General features: G+C 43.4%; 4 protein-coding genes across 5 annotated transcripts in view; 2 read left to right on the top strand and 2 right to left on the bottom strand.

Moving 5' to 3' along the window:
- LOC122636610 (furin-like protease 2) overlaps positions 1-1285 on the bottom strand; it is a 320226-nt gene extending 318941 nt beyond the window's left edge. For both annotated transcript variants that reach the window (XM_043828008.1, XM_043828009.1), the window contains exon 1: positions 1004-1285. The gene's annotated coding sequence lies outside the window, so the exon portion shown is untranslated. The remainder of the gene's footprint in view (positions 1-1003) is intronic.
- A 1734-nt stretch (positions 1286-3019) lies between these two features.
- LOC122636614 (40S ribosomal protein S17) lies at positions 3020-3987 on the top strand. Its single transcript, XM_043828016.1, has 3 exons — positions 3020-3166; positions 3442-3593; positions 3676-3987. Exons 1-3 carry the CDS (start codon positions 3035-3037, stop codon positions 3911-3913), a joined length of 522 nt encoding a protein of 173 aa, XP_043683951.1. The 5' UTR covers positions 3020-3034; the 3' UTR covers positions 3914-3987.
- Positions 3988-6031: 2044 nt separating this feature from the next.
- On the top strand, positions 6032-16573 carry LOC122636613 (ubiquitin carboxyl-terminal hydrolase 3-like). Its single transcript, XM_043828015.1, has 6 exons — positions 6032-6489; positions 12101-12248; positions 12500-13292; positions 13523-13765; positions 13884-14077; positions 14403-16573. Exons 1-6 carry the CDS (start codon positions 6399-6401, stop codon positions 14563-14565), a joined length of 1632 nt encoding a protein of 543 aa, XP_043683950.1. The 5' UTR covers positions 6032-6398; the 3' UTR covers positions 14566-16573.
- A 5465-nt stretch (positions 16574-22038) lies between these two features.
- Positions 22039-22766, bottom strand: LOC122636616 (larval cuticle protein 65Ag1-like). The gene is made up of 2 exons (XM_043828018.1): positions 22650-22766; positions 22039-22460 (listed from the first exon to the last, which is right to left on the bottom strand). The coding sequence occupies exons 1-2, from the start codon at positions 22656-22658 to the stop codon at positions 22152-22154; spliced, it is 318 nt and encodes a 105-aa protein (XP_043683953.1). The 5' UTR covers positions 22659-22766; the 3' UTR covers positions 22039-22151.
- Between the last annotated feature and the right edge of the window lie 2424 nt (positions 22767-25190).

Below are 25190 nucleotides of genomic sequence, written 5' to 3'. Positions count from 1 at the left end.
AAAACGTTTAGAAACAACTAGAAAACAGCGCAAAGAAAAAAAAAAGAGATGGAACTTTTCAAATCTCGCGCCTCGTCGATCAATAAATCCAATTGACCAATCAAAATTTTTTCGCGACGTTTATCGCAAGAACGAATAAAGAAGAGAGATCGCCGTTTTAAATTTCGCGCCTCGTCGATGGACCCAACGGACCGATCGACATTTCGTTTTTTATTCTTCTTTTTACGACATTTATTTGCGAGGCTAGATAAAGAGACCGCCATTTTAAATTCCACGTCTCGTCGATGGACCCAACGGACCAATCGACATTTTTTCTCGCGATATTTATTGCGAAACGATATTAAGGAATCGCTAATTTTAGACACGGAAATATTATATACCGTAGATATAACACGAATGAAAAAAGGAACGAGCGAGCGAGGGACTCTCTATTGACCTTTCTTTTAAAAGTGAAATTCGCGATAATCGATTGTAATCTAACGTAAGTGTACGTTCAATCGACTTTGTCGTCTCTTTCTCCTTTCTCGTAATAGTCACGCTTCTTCCCCCCTCCTCCTGCCCCGCTATCTCCTTTCTAACTAATCTAAGCGAGGGAAATTGTAAAAACGAAAAAAAAAAAATGCAAAAAAAGATGCGAAGCAATCGTATACGTTTGAACGTACATACGTACGTGTACATATTTCACGTACGTTGTCGTCGATCGTACGTATAAAAAGAGAAAGTCATCGGATCGAATTATTCGATTGATCGTATGAGAATAAACGTACGTATGTAACGGGCATACGTGCGTACAAAATAAAGAAGAAAAAAAAAAAGCAAAGAAAGGAAGAAAGAAAATTACGTTCGATTAAAAACGAACGATAAGACAGAGAAACGGAAGTAGAGGAACGTAGGTCGAACGCAACGTGGTAGCAACGAAAGCGGAGAACCGAGAAAAATGAGGTTAGGTCGTGCCTCGAAAAGTACGAGGAACGAAGAAGAACGCAAAAAGAGATCGTCTTACCTGTTTAGTCGTGCGTGCGTAGCGACGTATCCCACGGCGAATCCCACGTCGGTCGTGAAATTTTCGCAAAAAGATATACCGGTAGAGAGAGAGAGAGAGAGAGAGGGAGAGAGGGAGACTATAAAAACGACGGACGACGACGTACGACGATGACGAGCACGATGAATACGATGGAAGCCGGAACGGAGAGAGACGCGATCAAAATCGGAGAGAAGAAAAATAAACGCGCGTGTACGTCGCCGTGCGCGCGCGCGCACGTGTGTGCGTGTGTGTGTTGTGTGGCGAGAGAGAGAGAGAGAGAATATGTACGCGCGCGTGTGTGTGTGCGCGTTTTTGCGTGAACAGCGCGCGCGATTCGAGAGATCCTATCCCTCGGCGTTGTTTCTCCGTGGCATGTTCGTCGTGTCACGACACGACGTTGCTTGTATCGTTCCTCTTGTATCTCTTCTTTCGGTCGAAGGGAACTCTCTTCAGACGGATGTCGACATGTGTATGTCCTCCCTCTCTCTGTCTTTTCCTTTTTCTTTTTTCCTCACTCGAAACTCACTCCCTTTCCTTCTCGAAAACGCGACACGGTGCGGTGTTCGCACTCACCGGATTAGAGAGAACCGAGTGTCAAAAGGGGGGAAAAGAAAAAAAAAGATTTAACGAGGACACGCGAGAGCGAGAGAGAGACAGACACACACGACGCAGGGAAGCAGGACTCTACCGAAGACACCGACCACCGCAGGCCAAGTGTAGCACCGCACTGACTGACTGCTTCTCGCACCGTTCACCAAGGCGATAAACAAACTCGCCTCCTCTCCTTCGCTCCCTCGTGCCCCACTCCACCTTCTCGCGCGCTCCCGTCGCCACCGGCTCTCCTCCTTCTTTTTCTCCCCACCACTGACTTCGACATCGCAACCGCCACGCTGTATCTCTCTACCCCCCGCTCCTCCTTTTCCAGGAACTAGAAACCGTTGCTTGCGCGCGCGCGCGCGCGCCCGGCGCAACGGTCTCCTACCACGCTCGCGCGCTCTCTCTCTCTCTCCCTCCCTCTCTCTCGCTCGCTCTCTCACTTTTGCCGACAGTACCTTGTCGCTCCAACGCCACCACCGACCAAACGCGACCCACGCTTATCACCGATGGCTGTCGATCTTTCGGAATTTTTCACGTATTTCGACAACGTCCTTCGATGCGAGCTCGACGTTCGTACTCGCGATACGTCCCAGTGGAAATGTCACTCGCGACGTGCCCGTTAACGGTTCCGTATTATTCGCGGATTCGACATCGTCGTACCAACGAACCACGAACGTCATGTTTTGAGCCGTTGACGCTTTCCGTTCACCCCGCCGACTCGCCGTCCACAGCGCCATCCCGCGGACGCCTCGTTCGATCCTCGCGACATCTCTCGTCGTTTCCTTCGATCGTCTCCTCTCTTCGATACTCCGTCGTAGTAACCATGTTGACGGAGTCGCGCCTGAAAATTTCGAAACAGTTTGATCGTTTCTTCCTAATATGACAGCATAATGCTTTATTTTAGTCCTTCGAATTTAACGCAGCGATACGATCCGATCGAAAACAATGGTAACGGTCGATGATTTTACGATCGAATCGAATACATCGACTTTATCGATCGTGGTAGGTTATACGCGATTGTTCGCCCGGGAGAACAAACGCGTTTCCAAGCGAATTTCTCATCTTCCTCCGAATAATCACGGAAAACGACATTGTGGATAGCTCGTGAATGGTAATCAAATTTACGAAGCGGGGGAGTAAATTGGAAGTCCTCGTCCGGTCCACTCGATCGGTTAAAACGAAGCGGTCAACGACGACAATCGAGAGGACGTTTATCGTTTGATTGATTCGAATAAATTTTTTGTAAAAAAAAACTAAGCGGAACACTTGCATTTGACACTACGTTTCTAAATGATTAAAATAATATTTAAGGTACACTCGATCCGTACATCGGAACATGGTAAATAATTATCGACGGCTATCTTAAAAGTACTCTGTTATACGTAAATGAAACGTAAGTGCTATACCACGTAGATGTCACTTGCGTCGTTTTTGAAAGTAAAATTCACTTTAGTTATTAAATTTCCCGCGAAGCAGGACGATCGGGCGTCTCGGTGCTTCTCTTTCGCATATGTCCGTATCTTTTCCGGAATACTGAGCAACATGGTGGGTATTTATTTTGATACGTTCCAACATTAATCCAAAAAAATTACTTGCATCCGTCAAAATGTTCAGAAAGAGATACGTGTAATCGAGTTATCGAGTATATTTGTAACGAAAACGTATGAATCTAACGTCTGAAATAACGAAATTCGCGTCGCGAGTGCTCTAAAGATGGAGGTTATGTTCGGCAGTGCAGTTCCACAACAATTAAAAATAATTCGACTTAGCGTATTGTCATTGATTAACGAAGTAAGTAATTTTTCGATATGTAATTACAGAGTCGCGTTAGGACGAAGACCGTCAAGAAGGCGGCGAAAATGATCATCGAAAAGTATCATCATCGCCTGACTTTGGATTTCCACACGAATAAGAGGATATGCGAAGAGATTGCTATCATTCCAAGCAAATCTTTACGAAACAAAATAGCTGGGTACGTACTTTCCATAAAATTTAACGCAGACGTTTATACGGTTAAGAACGAATTTGATAGAACGAAAACGTTTACTTCGTAGATTTGTTACTCACTTGATGAAGCGGTTGAAACACAGCCAAGTCAGAGGTATCTCCATCAAGCTCCAAGAAGAAGAGAGGGAACGCAGAGACAACTACGTACCAGAGGTTTCTGCTCTGGAACACGACATCATCGAGGTCGATCCTGAAACCAAGGAGATGTTGAAAATGTTGGAATTCAATAACATTACCGGATTGCAATTAACGCAACCGGTTACACAATTTAGCAGACGTTCTTAAAGTTATATCTTTTTCATTAAACGAAATAGTTGGTCTTGCACTTTTTAATAAAATTGCAAACTGACGTGATTCAACGGCATAGAACTTTTCTAATCCTTAATGTCATCGTACTAACTCGTACTTTGATTCTCTGTAAGTTTTTTTTTTTAATACCATGCAGCGCCTACTTTTAACGAGTAGAGACACATTGATATTCGATCGTACAAATGAAATGTAATTAACGTTCAAAACTTGTCATCTCGTAATCTTTATCCGACGAATTACCAACTTTGAGCAAAATATTTAAAACGAATTCATTTGGACGGAAGAATGGCAGCAAGAAGAGGAACGATATATGATATACTCGTATATATGTACACACATACATATATATATATATATATGTATAATTGATGATCGTTCGAAAGTACATTGCGCATGCGCCTTGTCGGCCATTTAGAATAACTCTATAGCTACAGTAACCGTGCTACGGATGACGCATTATTACATACGGAAATCTAAACTACCACATTTACGAGTTTTATTATCGGCTAGGAAGTAAGCAGCTGAGCAAGGTACCTGACCTTCTTTGAATAGCATTCTATCACTGTTTTCCTCTTTTTATGACCTCGTATAGAATCGACTAGCTTTATTTTTTCACATGCGAACGAGAGTCGTGCGATCTTTCCGTACCAATCGTAAGTAGACCGCGTCTGAAAGGTACGGCTATCGATCCTTTTGGTAATACGAAACCGTGTATTTGACCATTGTACAAAAACACGATAGTATATCCAAGAACCGATATATCGAATTCGCGATATTCGTAGGACGTAAAAACGTATACGGCGTACGTAAGTTTAATGGCTCGACAATGCGTGTAAAATAATTTCGCGACTACGGCCCTGACTCGAATGATCGATCGTCTCTCGTAAGGATGAAAAAACTGTGGTTCGTAATTCATTGTCGAGGAAACGAAAGAAAGAAAGAAACAGAAGACTGTTACAAAAAATCTGTTAAATATATATTCGAAACGTTTGCAGATCGAAGCGGAAGAGAGAAGGAGAGAGAACGGTATTCGATGGTAAAAATTTTCACGCGAGATATATGATGAAAGGGGTTATGGAATAGAACGAACGGTTAAAGATAAAAAGAGGAAAAACGCTAAAGGAAAGTTGGGGAAGGAAGGCGCGTTCGTTCGATAATCAGGCGTCCGCATTACGGCATGGCCCTTGGCGTGCGCCCTCCTCGCCTACGCGCTCGAGCCAGATCTGCCCGATTCGTTCGGAGGCTGCGCGTTAGGAGATAACTTACGAATGGAGGAGACGACGACTACTACTACTACTACTAGAGGCTAGGGATGGCGCGGAGAGAGAGTCGACCTAACCTATCTTCTTCTTCTCGCGAGGTAAGTTGAAAACGTCGTTAACAAAGATGGCGACGACGCTGTCGAGCGTACGCCGGAGGGGGAGGGGAGAGTCTAGCCGCGCGCACGTCGCAAAAAGAGAGAGAGAAAGAGCGAAGCGAGCATAGTCGAACGGCGCCGAGTCGGGCCGAGTCAGTCGACTATTGGTGGTCTGTGAGTTTGGAGGTGGGCCGACCACCGCTGAACCGAGCTCCACGCAGCTCGGTCGCGCTCGGTCGGCAGTCGGGCCCAGTCGGCCGTTCGGCAATCGTCGTTCTCGTATAGCTTGCCGTTAGGCCGTAGTCGCTCTTTTCGACCTCCTTCGAGCGCTTTTCTTCTCTCCTCGCTCCGTCAGTCCATCCACGGTCTGCGCAACGCGTACACCCGACTCCCCTTTCTTTTTCCGATCGCACACCCGGCGAAAATCCCCACCGCGCTATGTGACGGATATCACGGGGCACTCGGTGTGTACCCCGCCCGCTATATATTATTGCTCCCTTCCCATCCTCTCTCTTTCTCTCGCTCGCTTCCCCTTCACCCTTCTTGTACCCATCTCCCCGAGGCGGTTGGTCGTGCGAAAAAGAGAGTGACAGAAGGAGAGGAACGTGGTTTGTGCGTGTGCGTGCGTGCGTTTGTTCTGCCGCGAGTGCGTGTAGTACATGCTGGTGCGGTGGTCGCAGTAGTAGAGTAGTAGTAGTAGAAGAATAGTAGTAGTGTGGCAGAGCGTGCGCGTGCGAGACAAGAGAGAGAGAGAAAGATAGGTCGAGCGTGAGTGCGCGTATAAGCGAGCGCGAGAGAGAGAGATAGATAGAGCACACAGTCTCGTCTCGTTTCGTCTCGTCTCGTCTCGTCTCGTCTCGTTTCGTCTCGTCTCGTCTCGTCTCGTCTCGTCTCGTCCCGTCTCGTCCCGTTTCGTCTCGTCTCGTCTCGTCTCGTCTCTTCTCGTCCCGTCTCGTCTCGTCTCGTTTTGTCGTAACCATCGGTCGTAACTATCGGTCGTAAGCAACGACGCACGCACGCACGCATTCACGCACGACTTACGCACGGCCGACGAACGAAGGGGGGCCACGAGGGCCCCGTTTGAAATCGTGGAGGCAGCGAAAGATGGAGTGCCCGCACCTAGCTCAGAGCGTCCGACTCGGTGCTAACGACGTTGAAACGACCTGCACGAAGGATTTGCCGTTCGTCTGCGCAGGTAGGAATTCAAATTTTTCCAACGGCATTCTCCTCCTTTCTTCCTCCTTTTTCGATCTTTCCGTATCTCTTCTTATCTTTGTCTATATCTCTATCTCTCTCCTTCCGCTAAACTTTGTATCCGTTTCCTTCTGCACCGTGACCCAGGCCCAGGCCGTTCCTCTCGCGGCCTTGAGCCGTCGTCGTGACGGCAAAGAGACGAAGCGATCGGCTACCATTTCCCTTTGCGAGAAACACGCTCTTTAAAGATTCATTTTCCTCTTTCTCTCTCTCTCTCTCTCTCTTTCTCTTTCTCTCTTTCTCCTCCCCTCTCTCTTTCTCTCTCTTCCTCCCTCCTTCTCTCTCTCTCTCTCTCCCCCTCCGTCTCCCACTTCGCCTCTTTCTTTCTCTCCCTTTGTAAAGGAACCCGAACGTGGGAGAGATCGGATTCTTCAGTCCGTTCACCGTTCGAACTACGGTGATAGTGCTCGTGTTATTTGTCAGCGTAACACCTTTTTCTTTACTTACGTCAATATACATACACACACACACACACACACATATTCCACGTATCTTATATATTATATTCTACGTACACGTATTATAAGCGTTTGATACGAGTCGATGTATGTACGTATGTATGTATGCGTGTAGCGAACGCGTCCGTTGCGTGGCTGTTCTCTCGTGCGCGAGAAAGAGAAAGAGAGGAAAAGAGTGGGAGAGAGAGAGAGAGAGAGAGAAAGGGAACAAGAGAGAGAAAGAAAGATAGATAGGTCCCAGCGCGCGCGTATGCGTACTCCTAGCTAAGAGTTCTCGGTATGCGCCGCGGCCGTCATTGGAAAATCAATACCAGACGGCACTAATCAGCTGGCTCGAGATCGCGTCGTTTCGGTAGCACACACGACCGATGTCTTTCCTCTCTCTTTTTCTCTATTTTTCTCTCTTTCTTTCTCTCTCTTCAACGACAACGTTTCTCCTCTACTCTCAACGTGCATCTTCCTCTTTCCATATCTCTCTCTGTCTTTCTCTCTCGCTCTTTTTTTTTCTCTCCATAGCGTATAGAAACGCGAGCGTTAAACGTAGGACTACGGATAGGACGCCACGAATCGTACGACTTTCCCTATTTTCCACGATCCTCTTCATATATTTCCCTTCTTACTCGATAAGAAGGTCCTGCTGTCGCGTACTCCACCCTTTCCTTTCTCTTCGTAGCACGACCTCGAGACTATATTTACCACGAAAAACGTACGCTCGACATTCGTTCTTCTCTTCTCCTTTCCTATTTTTTTTAATACTTTTTTAATCTTTTTTATACAGTCGTATCTCGTTTCTCGCGTTTGCTCCTCTCTCGTCTCTTAACTCGATCCTTACCGTGATTATAATCATCGATCCTACTCATTCTCTTTCTCTTTCTCTGTCCCTGTCTTCAGAGATCTAGATTTACCAGGTCAAAGCTCGATTCTCGAGTTTTTCGTTAGGGCAGGTAGTCGTCGTAGTCGTTCTCTCGTCGTCCCGAGTAACGACGATGAACGCGAAGCGGAACGTTGTTCTTTCTTCTAGCGGGAGACCCTTTTATGGTTGCCAAGAGGGGTACGTAGGGAGGGATTCTGGAAAGAATCACCGCGATGGTGGTGATGGCGATTGCGATGGTAATGGTAATACGGTGGTACAGTAGTGGTGGTGGTGGTGGTGGTGGTGGTGCATCGAAGCGAACTGGGAGAAGCTCGCTCTCCCAGCGATTTCGCGAGATCTCTCGTTACGAACGATCGAACTCGTCGAAAGTTTATCTCGAAAGTATTCGAATATATTCTTCTTCCTAGGATTTTTTCCTTCTCTTTTAATTCCTCTCATATAGTACACGTTTATATGTAATATTATTTTCAATCGTTTCCTTCTCTTATCTTTCCGATTCGAAAAGACGATGATTGAGTAAAACGAGAGAGAGAAATAATTTATAATAATCTAATTTATTATAATGATCATACTTGAGATATCTCGTCGAACGAAATCAAATAAGGATAAATGGAATATTAATATAAAAAGCGATACGAAAGAAAGAAAAAGATAGATTTACTAGGAAAATGTAATCTATTTAAAATGTTGAGGTAACTAAATTTTTTAGATCGAGGATATACACCGGACGCGTTGGCGAATAATTTATTTCTTTTATTTCATCGAATGCGATCTTACGGCGTAGAAAACGAAGGAAGGTGTTTCTTCCTTCGAGGATAGGGAGGGAAGGGTAAAAGGGTAGGAGAAGGGAGAGCGATGGTGGGGGATAGGGAGGAAAAGAAACGAAGCGTCACGTAGGTATAGCGAGAAAGAGAGAGAGAGAGAGAATGGGACGGACGATGAGTCAAGCTCCCTTCTCCATGCACATATTCACGTACACGCGTGTATGTACGAGTACGAAAGCTTGTTTTTCCAACGACCGTCTAGTCGGTCAACACACGATCGAATCTCGACGAGTAGGACGATTCAGAAACACGTGGGGGATCGCATGGAACGGTTCGTTGCGACTCCCTCTCCCTTTTATCTCTCTCTCTCTCTCTCTCTCTTTCTGTTTGTCTCTCTCGGTTTCTCTCGTGCATTCGAGTCGACGATTGCGAGAGAGTGATCGCTGGACGCTCAACGAATCGTAACGCATCCGGGACGGGATCGATGAAAATGCCTCTCAATGATTCTCCGAGTCTCGGTGAATACAACATGCATTCTCCTTGTCATCGTCGTTATTATCGTCATCGTCGTCGTCGTCATCGTCGTCTGAGAGGAAAAAGATCGTCTCTCAGAAGCACGATAAAAGGGACGCGAATCCATTACCATCGACAGAAGCAGCATCGACATCATCGTCATTATCACCAGGAGTACCACTAACACTAAAACTACTATTGCTATTACTACTACTATTACTACTGCTGCTGCTGCTGCTGCTGCTGCTGCTACTACACACTACTACTAGTACTACTACTACTACTACTATTACTACTCTACTACTATTACTACTACTACCACCACCTCCAACCACCCCACCACCAGCTCTTTTCCTGTTGTAGCTCTCCACAGACTGCTTCGGGTACAACGACGTTGCAAAATCGATAACGGCACGCTCTGCTGCTGCTGCTGCTGCTGCTGCTGCTGCTGCTGCTGCCGGTGCTGCTGCCTCTGCTGGCAGCGTTTAATAGGATGCGAGAGTGCAGTCCGTCGCTCTCGCAAGAACGAGTTTTACCTTCTTCCTCCTCCCTCCTTCTCCTCCTCCTCCTCCTCCTCTTCTTCCATCGTGTCCCGTTGCAACGCCATCCTACTCTTTCCCGCTGCACCGTCGATTTATCGATCGCGAGAGACGATCGCTCTCGCCACCGACGAGCTTTCCGCGAGAACGCGTCCAAGGCGTGGCGAACTTTCGCGAGGAAGGATAAGTCAGTCTATCCTCTTCTAATTCTTTTCCTATCGTCCTTTCGCGAAGCGGTACGTAACGAAATCGAGCCGACGTTTACCTCACGCCCACGCCTATCCTTGAAACTCAACGATATCGAATTTCGCGAAGAATCGAGATTCCTTCTTAGGTGAACAGCCGCTCGAAAAATCTTTCGATCGAATTTAATCGAAGGATCTATCGAACTTTCGTTATATATATATATTTTGTCAATCGTCTGCCCTTTACGTCCCGTCCTACTCGACATTCGAGTAGGGAACAGTTTCGACACCCGGTATTACATGGCTTCATTGAGTAGCAGCACGATATTGAATGAACGTTTCTGTTCTACACATGGCTGTCGTTCGATACACCACCACGATGCTTTGTAATCCCATCGACGTGGTATAAGCGTGTGTACAACGGGGAAAATTGATTTCGGAACGTTAAAAAAAAAAAAAAGAGAAGAAAAAAGAAGAAGTAGCGACGCAAGGCGAAACAAGACTGAAATGCAACGAGTTTCTATTGGACGATATTTATATGTTGGAATCAGAATTTGATGGGGGTATTTTATGTCAGGATATTTTTTTTATCTTTCGGAATCAATTTTACAAGGCGCATATACGTATATGTAGGTATATTTGTGTACCGACGTTTGAAACGTCTCCGAGCTATGTCGACGTTGAAATTTATTCCCGCTTACTGTACCATATTCTTTGGAAAGCGTAAAGACACACGAAAAACGATCGTTCTTCCTGTCTCTTCGAACGGGAATGCGATCCGAGGATATAAAGTCTCGTATCGTGTCGCAATGCGTCCTTTTTATTTATTTACTTTTTCTCTTTTTAAATCGATCCTATATACACGCGGTGCACGCATCGACCACCGGCCACGTCGTAAGCATTCGAATATAGCTCGCATGTATATGTAATCGTACTACGAAAGGTATGCCACGAGTTTAACGCGCGTTCCGCAGTGTCAAATTCTTCAGTCAACAGGCTCGATCCGTGCGACGGTTCGTCGTTTAGACGTCGCTAATAATCTTGAAAATTTCGAACTTTGCTTCTTGCTGCGTCTTTCTTATTCTAAGGAAAAAAAAAAGACAAAATTTATGCGCGACTACGTAAATTTCATCTACCGCATTTCTTTCTGCCGTGTATTTGTTTTAAACGCTTATAACTTACTCGCGAATATTTAAGTATATCTGTTCGCAAACGTGCATCGCGTATAATACATTTATATTTATAAGCCGGCAGATAATATAATAATATACGCGTGCGTTATGTTATGCACGGTATTATATACGATACGGTATATTATCTACGTATACGTTTCGTACGGGGTGGTCGACCAAGAGACGAGAGTGTCCATCTGGGAATGACCTTGACTGGAAACGTATCAGATTACCTCATCGTAGAAATTCTCACCCGAGCGAACATCGTCTCGCTTTTCGCGTCCCCTTTCGTTGGTTGTTCTTGAAACCCTCTACCTATCGTGCTACCACCCGTTTCGATTCTTTCCCAGCAACGATATCGAACGTAAGCCTCACGTTTCTCGTTTAATTAACGCTTTCGACATTTTCTTTTTCGCCTTCTCGATTATCGAAAGATCGAAAGAGTAACCTCTCGAAGAATGGAAAAAAGCTAGGAATATCCAAGGCATTTCGCGATCGATCGACGAGGCTGCGAGGAGGTGTGTCAAACCCCTTCCTCTCTCTCTCTCTCCCTCTCTCTGCGTTTCTTATTCTTACTCTTTTTCTACTCCCTTCCTCTATTTCCATCTTTTATTCCGGAATTATACAACGCAAGGGAAGACGAATGTGATGTTCTTTTTCAATCACCAGATATATTGCGTTCTGCGACTGGATGGTTGTCTAGGCATCGTCACGTTCTTCTTGGAAACATTTTTAGAAATTATTGAGAAAAAAAATTCTGATAATACGATCCATTTATCGACGTAATCAGAATATTTTTTCAAGTATTTCCTATCGTCTGAACGTTTTTGCCGTACTATTGCATCGACTTTATTAATAGAATAATGTTTATTCATAAGTGCGAATCGATTTTAAACGAACAAATTGAGATATTTGATGGTGGCTGAAAGAAAAGAAATAAATATTTCTATTAATACCGAAGCAATGAAATATGTGTACGTGTCCGTTCTGTTCGAGTCCATATCTAACGATCGTTTCCATTGTTTTTTTTTCGGTGATCTACAACAGTATGCGGTACAGAGAAAAGTACGTGGCTCTGTTTGCATTGCGGAGCGGTGCATTGTGGAAGGTACGTGGCCGGGCACGCGTTGCAGCATCACGAGAAGAATACTCAGCACTGCGTGTGCATCGATTGTGAGAACCTTTCGGTCTTCTGGTGAGTTATCTTTATAATCTTTTTTTTTTTATACTACGACGTAAGATCGACTCGTCTTGACGCAAAGATTCGTTCTGGTCAAGTGCTCTTAAAAGAAATTTATATTTAATAAATATGTCGTGATTATCAAGTTGAGAGTCACTGGCATAGATCGAGCCAGTCAACGAACGTTTCGCTCGGTTTGGTTCGTTCGTAGGTAGGAACAGGAAGAGGAGACGCGAACGATAACATTGAAATCGTTCTTTTCGCAGTTACACGTGCGATGAGTACGTGATAAACGACACGACGAGCGGGCAGATAGAAAAGATACGTCAGATAATCTTTCGGAAGGATGAACACAAGGAGAACGACGAGAGTTGGAGTACAACGCCGGCGACGACGCCGTCGTCTAGACGAGAGAGCAGCGAGGATAACGACGCCGATGCACTTTGGAAGGCCGAAGTGGTCGTGAGAAATTTACGACCGAGAACGGCAAGGAAGAGGTTGCATTCGTTAGACGGCACTAGCGGGGACAACAGGCCAGCGACGAAGCGTAGAAGCTCCAAGATAACCAAAGAGAAGAAGGTCGTCGGCCTGAGAAATCTCGGCAACACTTGTTTCATGAACGTCGTACTCCAATCGTTCAACAACATCAGCCACTTTTGCGAATACCTCACGCAAATGCCGTGCCTCGAGGGTATAGCTTTCGATCCGTCGGAACCACCGACTCACAGAGGTCGCATCGTTACACCGGGAAGAGCGAAGGAACTTATGAGCGATGCCCTTCTTGCCGAAGAACTACGAAAGGTCCTTCTCAGTTTGAGCCTCGGTGGTTCCAACGGTCAAGCCATCTCCCCGGAGTGTCTCTTCCTCGTCATATGGAAGGTCGTGCCACGATTCAGGGGTTATCAACAACAGGACGCTCACGAGTTTCTCACCTACATGCTCGATAGATTGCACACAGAGTTGTTGCAACTATTACCTAGGCTCGGACACGAGCCTCTTGGTTTACGCGGAAAGCAGAGCATCGTCACCGCCGTTTTTGGAGGCACTCTCCTCAGCGTGGTAAGTCGAGCTCGCTGCGAGCTTGTCTTTTGTATCTCTCTTTCTCTCTCTCTCTCTCTCTCTCTCTTCCTTTCATCGTACCTATCGAAAACTATCTCTCAACGTGTTTCGCGAATACCCTATCTACCTCGCAACGCTCAGCGAGATTTCTTCGACAAAAGTCATCCTCTTCGTTTTCTCTTGTTCGGGGAGAAGCGCGGACGAATTATGGATCGCGTTTCCTCGCGCAGGTCCACTGCATGAACTGCCGCACGGACTCGAAGACGCACGAACCCTTCCAGGATCTCTCGTTGGATATACCGGACAGGCTGCAAAGACGTACGAAGGAACAGGAAGAGGTCTGTAGTCTTACCTACAGTCTCACGAGATTCTTCAAGGTCGAGGAGCTGGCCGACAGCGAGTTATACTTTTGCGACAATTGCATGGGGAAACAACGGTCCACCAAGAGGTTCTGGATACATAGGCTGCCTAACGTTAGTATTGGGGAAGAGATCAAATTTTATTTCTCTTTCATACGCGAGACCAACTTGTTATTTCCTATTCGTTTTAATCTCACCCGAGACGATACTAAATCTCGTCTTCCATTTCCAGGTGTTGTGCCTTCACATTAAAAGATTTAGGTGGTGTAATTCCTATCGTTCGAAGGTGGACACACAGGTGGACTTTCCGATGGAATCTCTCGATATGTCGACGTTCACCGTGCGCGGCGTTACAGGCATAAAGTTGGGCACTCAAAACAGTCATCTTTACGATTTGGCCGCCGTAATCGTTCATCATGGTTCAGGGTACGATCGCGATTAACAAAGTTCTCGCAAAGATAAGAAGTCTCGGTCAAACCGAAAATTTCTCTAATCGCTTTGAACGTATACCGAAGTCTTTTCAAGACGTAATACTTATTTGAAATATTAATAGCGTTTACGTCATCCGTAAGATACGTATATAAAACGTAATCTGTCCGATGACAAAGTTCAGTCTCGTCTTTCGAACGTAGAGTATCGTCGATCGAAATCTACGATCGAAAAAATATTATGATATCTTATTTGTTTCAAGATGAACGCGTGGAAAGGAAAAATAATGGATTAACGAGGAATTAAATGAATTTGTTCGCAGTGCCGGGACAGGACATTACACCGCTTTTGCCGTGCACGACGGTCAGTGGTTCCACTTCAACGACAGTTCGGTGCGTCCAGCGAGCACCGACGCAGTCGCAAAGTGCAAGCCTTACATTCTATTTTACGTACGAAAGGAGTTCTCCATTCCGCCACCGTTGTGACATAATTTAACCGAGAAATCTCGTACCGGTGACACGAGTCTCGACGAAGAAACGCGAACGCACGAGCAACGAACGGACGTGCTCGACGACGAGGAGGCCCGTGACCGATGAACACCACCCGGGCGATCGAACGTCGACGAAAATTAACCGAGGAATCCGAAACGGAGTGTCAGCTCTAAGAAGGAAACGGAGACGTCCATTATTCACCCGACTCTTACGAATTTATTCGAGCTTTAACACGGAAAAAAAGCATCTCTCGGTCTCGTATCTCGTCGTCTTGATCAATCTCCCTTTCGACGAACCACAAATAAATAACGCAAGGTGAAAACTCGCAAATAGAAACTCGTCGGTCGTCGTAATCTCGTCGTTAAGAGTGATGAAACCGCGTACAACGAGTTAGATGATTAAAATTGGAAGTTTCCTCGTCGTGTAGGTTGTCGTCGTGACGTTGTTATTAGCGCGTACGAACGGCCACACCCGTACGAGAACTAATTAGCACGGCGTGCGGACGCATCGTTTCGACGACGCGAGAGTTCGTACGCGTTAATACAAAATATAAGATAGCCGCTATTTCCAAATTATTGTGCCAGGTTTTACTGTACTCTATCCTTCTTCTATATCTCGAATCTATAGCGCATTTGAACTCGCCACAAGAAAGAGAGGGAGGGAGGGAGTGAGAGAGAGAGGGGAGGGGGAGAGAAAGAAGGAAGGAAAGAAGACAAAGTTTCGTCGTTCTCGAAACTACGTAAATTCTCGTAATATCATAGTCGCTCAAATATATCGCGCACGTACGTACGTAGACGAATGCATAGCAGGCCGATCGATACGCCTGCGCCTGCGGTGGATGATGCGCAACCCTCCCCTTCAAAAAAAAGAAAAGAAAAAGAAAAGAAAAAAGAGAGAGAGAGAGAGAGAGAGAGGAAAATAAAGGAAAAAGACAGACGGAAGAAGTTGAATATGAGGAAGAAAAAAATATTAACGATAGGACGCGTGCGTTTCAGAAGCATAAAAAATCCGTACCTGTGTAATATATGTATAATCCTATGATGTAACATCGTTTTACGGCTAACGTTCATTGTTCATCCGACGAGTACGAATTTGCGATCGATCGAAACGTAATTGTAACGTTACGAGCGGCCAGGGAAGCCTCTCCTTTCCTTTCTCAGGGACGTCGAAGGAAGAAAAACTCAAGACGGATCAGCGGGATCGCATTCCCTTTAGCGTCGATTTTCTTACTTTATGCCAGGGATCTTTGCGGTCGTCGACCGTCGTCTTGGGTTGGATCTATTCGATCGAATCCGATTGTCGAGATCTAGTTGTTTGCACGTTTGCGATTATATTCTCGATCTATCGAGATCGATGGTTCTCGATCGATAGATAAAAATCTCTTTCGCAGACTTTAGAGCTGTTATTTCGTAAGAGACTTTTTCGATGCATAAATAGGATCAGCCATTTAACCGGCTGTCGAATAAAAACGGCACGTTATTCGAAATTTTTCTTAACCGATGCGAATTTTCTATTCAGCCATATTAAATATACGTATAGACACACACACACGCGCGCGCGCGCGCGCGCACGCGACGCATTTACACGTACGCATTCGAAACGCCTTGTACGTATGTTTCCTAACTTTTTCCTTCTACCTACCTTTTTGATCCTTTCGATTCCTCGCGCTTTTCCTCGCCTATCCCTTCGAATCCTCCACGTCCGCGACCACCATCTCCCTCTCTATTTTCCAATCCATCCCCTTAAAAGGCTCGACGACTCTTATGTGATTATTTAAAGACTTATTTTTTCTATAACGATAACGATAATAACGATAATAAGTTAAAAGCGTAGCGAAGAAACGTTTTATTAAGGCGATAACTCGATAATGCGCATTCTTCGGGAAAGACTCTCACGTATGAAACATGGGTTGGAAGAAGTCAAGCGTGTAACAATATTATTGAGAACAAATGAGACATGTACGAACGACGAATAAATAAAAAATAACAAGGAGGAACGACGACATCAAAGCGTCTTTAACTTTTTCCGCTGTTTAACAGCGTCGATCGGCGCGTGCCTTTTCGGCGGATAAAAAGAAGTGTACGTACCTACTCTTGAAACCGGCTATTAATGAAATTAAACTATATCTCGCTATATAATACATCACGTTACGTACGAGTTTCATGTAGCGCAATAAATGATAAGGAGAAGTGCTCTGACCCATGGAGAAAAAAAAAGAAAAAAAAAAAGGAGAAAAGAAATAGAAAAAAGAAATACTCACGGACGTGTGCCTAACGTTCGAAAAAGATCATCCCTATTTTTTTTCAAAGAGAAACGATATTTCTTCCTCTTAATTTCGATTAAAGAATCGTTGGGTATCGCTGGCGACGGTCCTCGATCCTTCGACGATACGAAGAGAGAACATATCAGCATTCGATAGAGTTTGAAACATACACAACCACTTTCCGCGTTCGTACTTATCTCGTCTGTATCGGGATTTCTCTCGTTCTGCATTTCGTTAAGATTAGTTTTAATAAGGTTCGAGGGGGAAGACGAGACGGAAGCTTTAACGCGATCTTCGTTTTTTTTGCAGGGCGTACACTCGAATCCCTTATCGCGTAATCTCGTGGATACCTTTGAAAAATCTTCGACCAAAGTAGTATTGCTACTTCTCGGTGAGAATATCGAAAAGCGTTCCTTGGACGACGTCGTACGTTGGGACGATTGTTCCTTCAATTCTTTCACCCACTGATCGTCGCGATCGTATCGCCTGCGAGGATATTCCGATGACAGAGTCAAGTTCTCAAGGCTCATAGTCTTTTTCAAGGATTTACCGCTAGATATAATGGACGATCTCGTATTTCCCGATCTCGGTACGATCCATTGCGATTCCTCGATCGTGGATTCGTCGGAAGAAGACTCCGGCAACGAATCGTTTTGACATTCTTGATTCTGATAGATCACCTTGGTCGATGTTTCCTTATCACGGTCATCGTTGTGTCTACGAGGCACCTTTAGTTTCTTCGAAAATCTTCGAACGAATCCCTTCATCTTTGGCAATATATTCCGTTGTTCTTGTCGCTCGCCGTAGATAAAGTAATCGAAATTGGGCCTTGAAAAGTCTATTACAGTGGGATACGTAAATTCCCGAAAGGTTTCCAACGATCTCGTTTTGTTGCAGACGCTCTCGCAATGTCCTTGCTTCGATCCGACCTCGTGTCTCGTCGATACCATACTCTTCGTCTCCGATATCGTGAATGGGAAACGATCTTGACTCTTTTTACTTTTAGAACGAGGTGACTTGTTAGTGCGTTCGGACGCGCATTGGAGCTTCGAAGTCGAGTACGAGACTTTCGGTGGGACGGTACAAATCTCGTGAACCTTTTGAATTATGAACATTGCACTTTCCGGTTGAATCGTCTTTGGAAATTGTAATTTCGAGCTTTCGTCGCTCGTCGTCCACGTTATTATCGTACCTTCTCCGCCTATACCCTCTACTTTCTCGCTCGTATCGATCGCGACAACGTCGGGAGATTTATCGGTTCGAAATTCGTTATCTCCTTCTTCATTAGCATCTTTCGTTTTGTCTTCCTCATGTACGCTAAGTTTCTTATTTATACCGCTGGAACACGTCGAACTTGAATTTGTACACAATGGTAGTTTTTGGATGCTCCATTGATGAACCATCTCCATCGAAATCTCTTTCGTAAGAGAACAGTGTTTTTCGTTGCTTGCACACACAGCGAGATCCTTTTTCTCGCTTTTACCATGGTCGCTTTCGTTCTTCGTTTCGTCCAACGAAAGCGCTTCGTCCTCGACGTTTTGATTCGTCGACGAGTTAGTGGACATCCGTACCGATTCGGATCGATCGATGTTATTGCAATTGGAGTTCACAGTGGACGAATCTTTGTTTCCAATAGCCGATTCGGACCGACTATTCTCTTCGAGTCTCGTTTCCGATTCTTCTTGCAAGATCGAAAGATGACTTTGCCTTGGATACATCGAAGTTATCAAGTATTCTAACGGATACGTATTGTAATCTTCCTCCTGCGAATAAGACATTTCGAGCGGATCGCCGCACGTTTGGTATTCCTCGACGTAGTTTAAATTTCCCAGACTTTCGGTCAGATTCGTCTTGGTCGGATAGAACGAATCCGAGTATTCATTAAGATTTTCTTTGACGTAGATCATTTCTCGCGACACACCGACGGATTTACATCTCTGACCGTCCTGCCCATACGTCCGTAGATTATTTATTTTGTCTATATTCGATTCCTCCTCCGTTCGCAGATCGATCTTTACGTCTTCCGAACGTTCTGCGGGTAACTTCGAGGAAGGCGCGGAAAACGCTCTGCGCGCTTGTTTTCCAATGTCAAATTCGTTATAACTTTCATAAACGTTTCTACATTCCGTGGATACCGGCTCCTGCCATGTTTTAGCTAGTATCACGGACGATTCGGAAGTATCGGCGTTCTCGCTGTCGTCGAAAGATCTGTATCGAGTTCTCGTAGACGCGTTCTCTTTGTCTCTCGAGTTTAACATCGAGCTCACATTCGACAGAGCCTTCGTCAAAGCACTATTGTCCAAAGAACGATTTTGCGTGTAAGTTTTGCTACCAATCGACGTCGAACACGACACGTCTTCGGAATATAACGGCAAACTCGGCACGCTCGTGTTATCTTGTCTTTCGTTGTCGGACGCATTCGACATTTCCAAATTCTCGGTCAATCTGATATTCAGGAACGAAGATATTTTTTCTTTTTTATTATCGCGTGACGTTGGATCCGGGGAATGTCCCTCGCTACAAAATCTTGCAGAATTCGTCGCTGAGAAGAGATCTTCTCTTTCTACGACGTTCTTCGCCGAGGATGGACAAGAAAAGTTTCTTCTATCCGTCTGACGTTTAGAAAAGACATTTAAATCGTCGATCGATCGAAAATTTTCTTCTCTCGACGATCGGCCATCCTCCTGTCCTTCGTTTTCCGAAGCTAACGCGTACGATCCTTCATCCTCTTTCCCTTTCTGGGTCCATACCATTTTCGAACGCGAGGAGGTCGAGGCTGATCTTAGAGGCAACGAATCCAAATCGTTCCTTTCTTCTTCGATCTCCTCCCCATCGGTTGGACTGTCGTCGAGATAAGGAACTATATTCTTTGCAAAAGTATTGACGTTGTTTTCAAATATCTTCGTATTGCTTCTTTTTCTGTCTCTGTTGTTAACCGTCTCGCTTCTACTCGTCTCCTGAAACGATCGGAACGAAGGTAATTCCTGGTTATAGTCGCTTCTAGCGGATAAAACGGATAATACTCTTTCGTCCACCGCATTCTTCGAAATTGGCGAGGACAATTCCGTATTCGTTGCAGGACTGTTGATCCTTTGTGATACGTAACTGGAAGGTTCGTTCACGCTTTCCGACTCGCTACTAGAACTGAGGTTCTTCAGGATAACACCAGCGTACGGCCTATATCCTCCGCATTTCATCGGACGGACGTTGTTCGTGGACAAATATAAAGTGGGATTAAGTTCGACTTTGTTTTTTAACGATCTGTTACATTTAACGTCGTACGCGATACGATTCTCCTTCGCGGATTTAGATTGACGTGGCGTTGCCTCGTGCTTCTTCTCGTCGTCGTTGTAATAACAACTTCGTGACGTCAACGAACCCGTAAACGTCGTCGCCGGTTGAAACTGAAGCATCGAAATATCTTTGATATCGGCCATTTTCGTCGACGCGAGAGATTCCATCGAATTCTTTATCTGTTCGCTTTCGTTCTCCTTCTTTGCTAAAAGATTCAACAGGTTCGTAACTTTGGGATGCGCTACCGACAAAGATTTATCGATCTCTTCGAGGATCTCCGATCGGATTTTTGCTCGTCTTCGGGCGCGTGCTCCTTGCACCGACCGCGATGCCGGCGAACATTCCTTGACGAAAGTCTCCTCGTCGTTCTTTTCATTGTAACTTTTTGGAGAGTCCGATCGGTGACTGTTCGAAAGTCGATGATTGAGAGACGTTATAAAGTCGATCGATCGTGCACTCTCATTCGTGAACGATGGTAAACTCTGAAGACGCTTTTTCAATGCCGATGGAGAACTTCCGCTGGAGCTCACTTCCTCGTATAAATTATTTCTTTCGGTTTTGTCGACCGTTAGCTCTGTCAATATACGTTATCTCTTACGAAAAGGTTATATTAGAAAAATAATCTATAAGTACGATTATATACTTGAAAGGCAAGTTAAAGCATCGGGCGTAGCTTGTACTTTAACGGCGTCATTTTTATCGAGGATGCCATCGTTGTTCATGTCGTTTCATAAATCGTTTATCTCATAGATCGTTCGTTAAGGATTTGTACCTTACAAAACTCGACTACACTGTCATTTGCTTATGGATAAACATAAGAATGCATGGGTTTCAATGAGAGATAGCTGAATAGCGTATCCCCACATTGATTTCATTACAGTGGGAGTACAGTAAATTTCATTGATGCAACGCCATGGGAGAAATATACGAGTGATTAAACGCATCGTTGTTGAATTGCATTCTACGTGATATTAATTGCGTTCTTTTCCTTCAAATAATTTACTTTAATAACTCTTTTTTCCCCTTTGTTTCGGAAGAGAACGATTACGCACTCTAGCGGTAAAACTTGACGACTAATTTTAATGGCGCCGTTGAGGACAAACTCTAAGCAGGTAAGAAGGATAGCTCACTGTACCACTGCTGCATTGCTAGTTAATTTCTATGTTACCGCCAGATGGCTCTGGTTTAGTTTTTGCGGATTATTTAAAATAAAAATGATAATGTTAGATTTGTAAACGAGGAAAACAAGATAAATTGTTTTTATTTCTTCGATTCCCAACTTCAAGAGCAATTTAACGAATCGATCTTTAAGAGTCGTTGTTACTGTTTCATTTCTTGATACGATACAATTCTGTTGCATTGTTATCAGAAGCTGTTAAATTGCAACAAAATAATACGTGAAGGAACAAAACGAATAGGAATAAAAACGAAATAATATAACGCGGCAAATCAACATTAGCATTTCGAAGTGCCTTTCCTTTTGAGGAATTATTCACCGGGGGAAGATCCTTGTCCCCGATATCAGCATTCTACAGGTTTTACAGACGATTTCTTCTTGAGAGTATTAGTTATTCTCCAGGAATAGAATTGCCATTTATATTTTGTAATCTAAGCTATTATATGCTTGAACCACTATTTGTCTTCGTACGTAAAGAAGCGACTATCTTGCAGGTGTATTTGAAAAAAAAACAAAAAGTATGAAAAAGAGAGAAAAAAAAGAATATGTACATCGAGAACACGCACTCTTTTTTTCTCTCTGGATGTCAATAGATTCCATTCGATCGGCAAGGGTTGAAACGATGTAACCGATACAAATAATTTTTTTTTTTCCTTTATTCGTACATATATATTTTATCAAAGAGTTTTGTACAAGTTCGGAACGAATGCAGTGCCAGTGAAAGAAACTTTGGTCTCAGTCGTTAAACGAGGGTAGTTTAATCAGGTAACTATGAGTTTCGATGATTCTTCGAGTTGTTCTTCTTGTTGGGTCATGGTTCGTGTAACAAGAGTCTAGGATAGAGATTTAGGAAGGAAGGTGTTCGCCTTGCGGGTGGAATCCGTTTTCGTCAGCAACATAGTTTACGGTGTATCGTTGGTTGGTGACTGGGTCGACCCAACCGAAACTACCACTAACGGCAAGAGCTTCATTTTCGGTACCAGCATTTCTCAATTCTGCGGATTCCTGATGATGTTGACCGTTCGAGAGTTCATAGCCATAGTTGTAACCACCAACACCGATGTTGTCTGACGGTGTCTCTTTCACGACTACTACCTCCTCCTGATGTTGCGGACGAGCGAGGGCAACAGCCAAAACGGCGAAGAAGGCAATGATCTACGGAAAAGAAAAAAAAAAAAAAAAAAAGAAAAAAATTATAAAAATGTGATGTTTTTTTTCTAAATACAGCGATCATATCCTCGATCGATACACATCGACATATTGAGCGAGAGTTCTACTGAATCTACGTATGTAGATCTTTCGATCGTTAAGAAGATAAAAGATTGAAACATCGCGAATACCTACCATCTTCATGGTTACAAATCGATTTCTGTGACTACTCTTGTTTGAAAGAGGAGACTGATGTGACTGATGCGGATTCGAGAATGCTACGGTCGTTTTATACCGGTCCTCCTACTGCCAAAATTTCGTTACACCACCATTGAATTTCACCTTTCACCTTTTTTTTCACTTTACCAACGATGAGCACACGCCCGCTCGCCATCGCTAATATTCTGACCTTCGTCGTAACATTTCGAATATTATAAATTTTTCTTTTTTTCTTTTCAAATACTACATGCACATTCCAACCAACTACCTGTTGTCGTGTTCTACGGCGTCCTTGTAATTAATATATTTGGTATATAAATTAATAAACTTTAACGTCGAGATAATTTATGCAGGAATTTATAAAGTGAATTAGCGAAATTCTCCATTGGCATTTTTCTGCGTGATAGAGAAAAAAATAATTATTTAGATCTCTATTATTCTATAATATATGACATTTTGAAAGTTAAGATAACGCGTATTGCGAACGTTGATTGATAGGTTCGATAAAAACGATCGTTTATGGATTTAATACTTTCCATTAAAGTAATGATTAATATATACGATTAAATATCAGCGAACGTGTCTACACCGTCTACTTACGATAACGAATTGTCATCTAAATTACTCCTTTGTAGGTTCTTTGATAAAACTTTACCTGTCACGTACTTCATATTTCAATTATCCGCCATTCGATGAATAATCGTCGCAAATATACCTACGTCGAAGATCATGAAAAATTGTACAAATTGTTGATATACTCGTGTAAAGTAATAGGTACATTGATGCTTAAGACGTTAGACTGATTCTAAGCTAACTTCTGTTTCCGACTCTTCAAAAATTCTTGTTAAGTTTCGAAAGTGTCACGAACAGATTCGAAGAAAGTATATCGTAAAAGTTTTATCTGTGAATAAAACGAAGATACGGACACATACGTCGTCATTATAGATCAAATATTTCCAATTTAAAGTATGAATATATTAATTTAAAATTTGAAAAAGGTAATCATCTCGAGCTATAAAATATTGATATACCTATTCTACTGATACATCGATGTTCATTCTTCTTTAATCGTCGACTTTCATTCTTAATCTCGAAACTTTCTAAATACTTAAGTTTATCGAAACTTTCATAAGAATTTATGATGACAAAACTATATATTCAAAAATTCTTAGATGCGATCGTCGTGTTAATAATTTAGATTTGACGATTCGAGTACGACGATTAAATTTGAATCATTTATGCGTGTCGTCGTTATGCTTGTTAGAGATGAACGATTATACGATGAGATGTTTAACCTTCGAGAAAGCAAAAGTTATTTGATAGATCTGTCTAAAAGAATAAACCTGTGTACGAATTTATATTGCGAAGGAATTGAAATGTGTCAGCGTGAATTAGCGTACGGGAGATTGCTTTGGGCAATCGTAAAGGATCATTTTCGATGGTTATTCAAAACAGCGCATCCATCAAGAGAAAGAGTTACCCAGAGAAGAACCACAAGTGGTGTAGATCTTAAAAACCTTGGAAACTTGGAACGACCTATCCACGAATAAACTACGCTCAATAATCCCACGGATAGATCGATCAAGGAAAACAGGTCTTATGATCCGTCGAACTTTTATGCGGTATTTATTCTTACGCAATCGGCTATCATCTTCGTAACGTTCCTTCGTAACCTGCTCGTATTCGTATTCTTTCTTTTTTCTTTTTGCTTTTTTGTTTCCCTCGAAAAATCTCGATCGAAGTTAGAATAGATCGAGACTCGTCCTCGAGTCCGAACGTAATCGTTTTATTTGGAACGTTTGTCATCGTTTGTTTTCAATACTATCATAACGTATTGTTTTCAATAATATCAATCTTTCTATCGTATCGTATTACGAAAGGACATTAATTATTAAAGATATCAATTAATGAACTTGTATATTGAACGTATGCACTCATCAGCTGACATCGTACAACGCACATGGGAATAAATTATGTTGAACACGAGATGTGGATTGTTACGTAAAGAGCATTATAAGAAAGAAAGAGAGAGGTACAAAAAGAGAAGTACATAATATTTACAAAGAAATATCACATTTCGTAAGTTTCTTGCTTTATAATTTATCATACTTGTCAACACGTGACGTACATCGTAGAAAATATCGATCGATATAACACTTGTTCCGTACAACTTTATCCGTGCCTTTTAAAGGATCATTTTTTTTTTTTTTTTAGGATAAATATACATCGAATATTCTACGAGTACTTTTGTCAATACCAACGTATACATATTGATAGTAATAAGATGTACCAATTAACATTTAAATAACATTCTTAGCTCAGCAGTTGGAAGACGGTTCTTTTAAGTAGTACGAACGTTACACGTGTCGTCCTATAGAACGGTCGACTATAATCCTTCGAATCAAAAACTTAATTTTCTTCGATCGTAAATCATACGACAGTGATTTACTATTTAGAAAGTAACCTTAAGTTATTACGAAGGATACACGACATGACGAAGAAGAGAATGAAAATGAG

This window comes from Vespula pensylvanica, chromosome 22, assembly GCF_014466175.1.
Source record: "Vespula pensylvanica isolate Volc-1 chromosome 22, ASM1446617v1, whole genome shotgun sequence".
NCBI lineage: Eukaryota > Metazoa > Arthropoda > Insecta > Hymenoptera > Vespidae > Vespula > Vespula pensylvanica.
The sequence above is the reverse complement of the archived record's forward strand: the minus strand, read 5'-3'. Positions and strand labels throughout refer to the sequence as shown.